Raw genomic sequence first — 6,793 nt, forward strand, 5'->3', positions numbered from 1 at the left:
AATGGCTGCCTACTGCTCCGGGTGTGTGTTCACTACTCACTGCTGTGTGTGTGCACTTGGATGGGTTAAATGCAGAGAGCAGATTACAAGCATGGGACACCATACTTGGCCACACGTCACGTGACTTCTTCTTCACTTCACTTCTTCTTTTCTTGTGGTTTGACATGCTGTGCTATCTATTTTAAACAGTATTTTTGCAATTCTTGTATAATTCTTTATGCAAGCAGCTTTTATGAGCTCACTGAGAGATTACATGGGAGACTTATACTTCAATTGTATATATTTGTCACTCCACAGGACAGTTTAAAATGGATTAATGAAAGCAAAAAATGGTTTATAATTATTAGAAATATAGGACCTAATAAATCTTGCACTGCATTTCAGCAACAGCGTTTCCCCGCTGTTGAATCTTCAGTGCCGCAGCAAAAGAAATAATTTTTACCTGAGCTGTGAATGTGATGCAATATCACATAGTCTGCATTGAATGTGATGAATGTACTGGCAGATAATGACAAGAAATTTCTCTATTGATTTGTCTTGATGCAGGCATAAACAATCATACAATACGTACAACATTACCATTGTAGTCTGATTCATAAAAAAATGAAACAAATGAAATGGTTCTTTTTAGTGAATCAAAAAACATACAGCATGACCAGTGTAGTCTGATTCACAAAACAGTGACAGTTATGAGCTGGTTGTTTTTAGTCAGTCAAAAACATACAGCGCGATCAATGTAGTCTGATTCCTGAACAAATGACTCTTATGAATCAGTTCTTTTTAATGAATCAAAAACACATAGCGCGACCAATGTACAGTAGTCTGATTGCTGACCAAGTGACTCTTATGACCCAGTTCTGTTTAGTGAATCAAAAACATACAGAGTGACCAATGTAGTCTGATTCCTGAACAAGTGGCTCTTATGAGCCGGTTCTTTTTAGTGAATCAAAAACATACAGAGTGTCCAGTGACGTCTGATTCCTGACCAAGTGACTCTTATGAGCCAGTTCTGTTTAGTGAATCAAAAAGATACAGAGTGACCAGTGTATTCTCATTCCAGAACAAGTGACTCTTAAGAGCCGGTTCTTTTTAGTGAATCAAAAATATACAAAGTGACCACTGTTTTTAGTGAATGAAAAATACAGCACGACCAGTTTGATATATATATATATATATATATATATATATATATATATATATATATATATATATATACTGAAGCACTGATATACCTTCAAGGCTGTTCTTCTCAAATGCAGACATTTTGCAGATGGTCATAAAGACGCAGTGCTGCATGCTTGGGTTTATGTACGAACTGCAGGGATCTGCCTTTATTAGCCTCTGCAGGGGACTTGGGTCAGGCTCACGTGATTGAGTTCTTCTGCAGGAGCTCAGAGAGTGTTTGGAGGTGAGCCCTGCTTGCGCTTGTGTTCGAAAAGATGTGTGAGCAGGGAATGCTGGGATCAAAGAAAACAGCTTGAGCTGATTATGAGAGATCAGTCCTGAGTTTATATGTGCCGTTCCAAACGACTTAATCCAAATGGGAAGATCGAATTTAAAAAATTCGATCAAAATAACATTTTTAAAATTTAAAAATAATTAATTCCTTTAGAGACAGGGGAAAAAACCCTGAAAAGGTTGGGTGTATTAGTTTACACGTGCCATTGTGATCCTAATGCTGTAATGAGTTTCTTTCTAGCAGGAAATAGTGCATAAAATTAAATGACTGTATTCTTTAGAGTAGGAGAACACCAGCTGACTTGTGTCATTAATGGAACAAAACTGCTCAAATTAGTGTGGATTGTTGCCGGTGATTACTTTGTTTATTTTGTTGCAGAACAGAGAGCTGAGACCAGAGGAACTGGATGGTAAGTTCTACCTCGTTGCTAAAGTATCACGGTTTCCACAAAAATATTAAGCACCACAACTGTTTTCAACATTGACAGTACTCAGAAATGTTTCTTAAGCAGCAAATCAGCATATTAGAAGGATTTCTGAAGGATCATGTGACACTGAAGACTGGAGTAATGATGTTGAAAATTCACCTTTGCATCACAGGAATACATTTTAAAATATCATAGTAAACATGCAGTGTTTAGGCTTTCTGATATAAAACTAAACTGAAGTCTGCAGAATGCTTTAGAGTTTTGATCACATGTAATTTCTGACTTCATTGAATCAATTCTGAATCATTGTTTGATTTTGCATGAGGGAAACATAATTGTACTATAAAATATTTGCTTTTCACAATCCCTGATTCGCACTCAACTGTCCTTTTTTTTTTCCTGACCTGCTTTCTGTCTTTGCAGAGCTACGAGAAGCCTTCAAAGAGTTTGATAAAGACAAAGATGGCTTCATTGGCTGCAAAGACCTGGGCAACTGCATGAGAACCATGGGATACATGCCTACTGAGATGGAGCTCATCGAACTGAGTCAGCAGATCAACATGAACTGTAGGCTACAAATCAACATGTTTTGTTCAACATTTATTTAGAAATGTATATGGCTCTGTTTGGTGCTGCTTACATAAACTCTTAAAAATAAAGGTTCCACAAGTGATGCCATAGAAGAACCATTTTGGGTTCCCCAAAGAACCTTTCATTAATCAGTTCCTAAAAGGACCATTTTTTCTTAGTGTGAAGAAAATTGTAATAATCTAAAGAAACATTTGTGCAGTGGAAAGTTTACATGGATGTTTAAAGAACCGAAGAGGTCAATAAAGAACCTTTGCGAAAGCTCAGGAAGCTCACTTTTTTGTAACAGTTTTGTAACAGCTTGTGTCCTATGTCTTATAGTGGGAGGACATGTGGACTTTGAGGACTTTGTGGAGTTGATGGGCCCCAAACTTCTGGCTGAGACGGCAGATATGATCGGAGTAAAGGAATTGAGAGATGCTTTCAAAGAGGTGAGGTAGGGCTGCATGATTTGGGAAAAAAACGAATTGTTTTTTGTTAACCCTTTTCTTGCCATTTAAAATGAAATGTAAAAAAAATCCAGGTTTGCTTGTTTATAGGGCTGCACAATTTGTCCAAAATGTTGTGATTATATATCAATATGCCTATATAATAATAATAATAATTGTTATTATCATAACTACTAAAAACAAAAGATTTTTTTTTACAATTATAATAATTTACTGTAAAGTAAAAACTGAGTATTTAAGAAAAATAATATCACCATCATTTTGATTTTACATCACAACTGTGAAATGACAATACTAATAAAACACACAGCACATATATTTATTAAATCACAGCCTTTGTAATTTGATAATTGCACTAAGCCATATCACAATTTATATTTTATTGCAATTAATAGCGATGCTTTCAAAAAGGTAAGGTGCAATATTTTGGATAAAAATTGTGATTTAAAATGCAACTTTTTAAAAATTCCAGGTTTTCTGTGCTAGTTTGTAGGGCTGCACAATTTGTCCAAAATATATCAAAATGGCTATATAATAATAATAATAATAATAATAATGGTATGTTTTCTTGCTAAATAATTACTAAAAAAATAAAACAAGAAAAACAGTAAAATTAAAAATAATATAACAATAATTTTATTTTGCATTACAACTGTAAAATTACTATACTAATAAAACATGCAGCGCATATATTTAGTTATAGATTTATTTAGCACACAACCTTTGGGATTTGATAACTGCACTACCAAATCGAAGCCATATTGCAATTTTGATTTTATTTCAATCAACAATGCAGCCCTAGAGTGAGAGGTGTCAGGTGCACGAAAACAGCACATAAATAAAACGGCAAAAAATAAGCTGTAAATATGGACGAAGAAATAACATTAGACACAGAACAGTTGTTCTCAGCTCAAATGCACATTTCACTTTACTCCACTTTACGCTTTCTTTGTAAAACATAGTCAAATTGCCCAAAATTGTCAGGAAGAGCAGGAAAATGCTTGAATACATTTAAACCTCTTATCACTCTTCTTTTGTTCCCTCTCTCTCAGTTTGACACCAACGGAGACGGTCAGATCAGTACAGCAGAACTAAGAGAGGCCATGAAGAAACTGCTGGGCCAGCAGGTGCTGTTATTTACTTTGCTAAAAAGCGTTTATAGCCCTCATTCAATTCTCCTTTCATCGCTTTATTGATTCTTATTCCCTCAGGTGGGTCACAGAGATCTGGAGGACATTCTGCGGGACATCGATTTAAACGGAGACGGGCACGTGGACTTTGAAGGTGAGCCACCTTGTGTTGATTTTGCTCTGCTAATTAGTAATGCTAATTTCACTGCTGCAGTGTCTTTATTACTGTTCTAGGTGTAGTGAATCGGTTTTTGCGGCATGGGAGAAAACGATCGCAATGATCTGTCCACAATAATTCAAAAAAGATTACATTCACGTTCCCTCCGTGTTCCATATTTTGGAATCTGCAGTCAAATTTATTTATGGAAAGCAATAATTCCAGGGTTTGATCTCAAATTTAATTATTTTTTTGTTCTCAAAGTTATTAAAGTAGCAATCAACCTTTTGAAAAGTACTTAAAGGGTACATTTCATGATGGAAAATGGATTTTCCTTGCTCTTTTGGAGGACAAAATACAAAGACGTACTCTAGTGTTCACAGCGCAAACTCTTCAGTCTAACCAGAACATTTATTGAAACAACAGAGAAGGTGGAAAATGACTTTTTTATGTAAGAAATCTTAAATAACATAAGTGGACTTCGGAAAAAAATGCAATGCAAAATACAGAATATGAAAAAAAAAGGACTGAGACAAATGATCCCAATTTTTGGATCTATTATTATTGATTTTGGTCCCTCTTGCTGTGAGCCGCTGTATCACACAGTTTAGCTGCTATTGAATCTCATCCTCGTGAAGGTGGTAAAGTGACAGTAGTAGAGCTGTCAACCAGATTATCTCTTAACCACAGGATTATTTCACCTCTCAGATTAACCACGCTCAAAAAGAGCATGAAAACGGGAAGGACAAAAATAGCTGGCACTGTTATTCTTGCTGATGACTGGAGGTGTGACAGTTGAACGTCCCTTTGTTGTATAGTATGTATTTGCATTAAACTCAAAATTTAACGGATTGTTAGTAACAGAATGGAATATATATACAGTGGGTACGGAAAGTATTCAGACCCCCTTAAATTTTTCACTCTTTGTTATATTGCAGCCATTTGCTAAAATCATTTAAGTTAATTTTTTTTCCTCATTAATGTACACACAGCACCCCATATTGACAGAAAAACACAGAATTGTTGACATTTTATATATACAATTTTTTAAGGACTGTATCCTGTTTTTTAAGGAATTTTCTCTAATTGTGTGCAATAAATATATTGACATAAGTGTATAATTTGTGATAACGTGTTGGGTCACCACTTGATGTCCAATGTAAAAGCTGGGTGCTTAAGCAAAACCATTGGGGAACCACTGTTATAGTGTTGATAACTGAATATTTAAATAAAACAATTTCTGGTCTTTCTTCTTTCAGAATTTGTGCGAATGATGTCGCGCTAGAGGAAAGGTGGACAAACCACATCAAAAACGGGATCTCCTGTGCTCCGACATAGATAGAGGAGGATGAAGGAGAGGAAAAATTAGGAGGAAACGGGAGCAGCCTCACAAGAGGAACTTCTGGAGCATGACCTCTGACCTCAAAGCACAAATGAAAGAACTGCACTATAACCCTCCATAACAGCTTTTATGAAGCCCAGAAGCCAACAGTGGGGATGAGAGGACGACTCTAATATAAGTACTGTGATCTCTGAAATATATTTGTGTAACAGGGTTTTTTACCCTATATAAAGCCTGCAAAGGGTCTGATGCAAAAAATATGCCCCGAGAGCAACCTTTCAAAACAAAACTGATCAAACTCAAGTATTACAATATCCAGTACTTTCATTTACTGGCATCTCACACCTACTTTGTAACAGTAGGGAGCATCAGATGAATTGCAATAACATTGCTGTTTCATATTTAAGCTATTTATTAATATTTGTAAAGTACAGAGAGATGAGTGTGTATAGTTTCCCTTTAATAGACTCTGGCTGTTTTACAGTAGCCTATGATAGATTATTACTCACAAAGATTTTATTTTATATATCAATGTACTGGGAAATGCTGGAAAACTTTGCTATCAATCATTTGCTATTATTGTACAGTACATCGGACCTATGCACTACTGTATGCGTGGACATATTTTTGAAATGTAGAGAAAGATTTGTCATAAAGAAAACATTAAACTGTCCTTGTTTGCACACTGTCTTGCATGAATGCTAGTGCTGATACAATTGAGTCAACACAGCCGAGTAGCCTTTGTGTAGTTTTGTCATGTATTTAAATGTTGTTTAGTTTAGTTAACATTCAAATGAGCATCTTTGATCTTAATTCACTATTTGAGATGTACTTTTTGAGAGTGAGAGGTTACATTGGTTTTCTTGTATCTTATTTTTGTGTTTTCAAGTTTGTCTTACCATTCTATGCATGCCAAAACAACTTTTTGTAGAGTGTAGATTTCATTAAAGAGTTGTGCAATCAAACAGCTTCTGTTTTTATATTCTTAAAACACCAAGACTAAAAAATGACAATAACAAAGCAATTGTATTATTGACTCACATATCCACCTTGATTTAAGGTAAGAATGAGACCATCATTTTTGTGACATGAACATTTCCACCACATCACAAATTATATACATTGTGTTTGATAATATTCTGCGGCGGAAATTATAATTTAAACATTTTTGGAACTGGCCAACTTAATTAAGGCTAATTTCAACGCTGGTATTTTGTGCATCCTAAATGCATGCAATTAAA

The 6,793-nt window shown here is 35.2% G+C and overlaps 1 protein-coding gene across 2 annotated transcripts in view; it reads left to right on the forward strand.

The window, feature by feature from the left end:
- The window catches only part of LOC107746207 (calcium-binding protein 1-like), a 27,769-nt gene extending 21,350 nt beyond the window's left edge, over positions 1-6,419 (forward strand). For both annotated transcript variants that reach the window (XM_016560328.1, XM_016560329.1), the window contains 6 exons: positions 1,838-1,868; positions 2,310-2,453; positions 2,796-2,905; positions 3,976-4,050; positions 4,135-4,207; positions 5,470-6,419. In XM_016560328.1, the coding sequence (XP_016415814.1) occupies positions 1,838-1,868; positions 2,310-2,453; positions 2,796-2,905; positions 3,976-4,050; positions 4,135-4,207; positions 5,470-5,495 (459 nt within the window). In that variant the 3' untranslated portion in view covers positions 5,496-6,419. The remainder of the gene's footprint in view (positions 1-1,837; positions 1,869-2,309; positions 2,454-2,795; positions 2,906-3,975; positions 4,051-4,134; positions 4,208-5,469) is intronic.
- Positions 6,420-6,793: the final 374 nt, after the last annotated feature.

The sequence above is a fragment of the Sinocyclocheilus rhinocerous genome, unplaced genomic scaffold (assembly GCF_001515625.1).
Source record: "Sinocyclocheilus rhinocerous isolate Xijiao unplaced genomic scaffold, SAMN03320098_v1.1 scaffold4545, whole genome shotgun sequence".
In the NCBI taxonomy this organism is placed as follows: Eukaryota; Metazoa; Chordata; class Actinopteri; order Cypriniformes; family Cyprinidae; genus Sinocyclocheilus; species Sinocyclocheilus rhinocerous.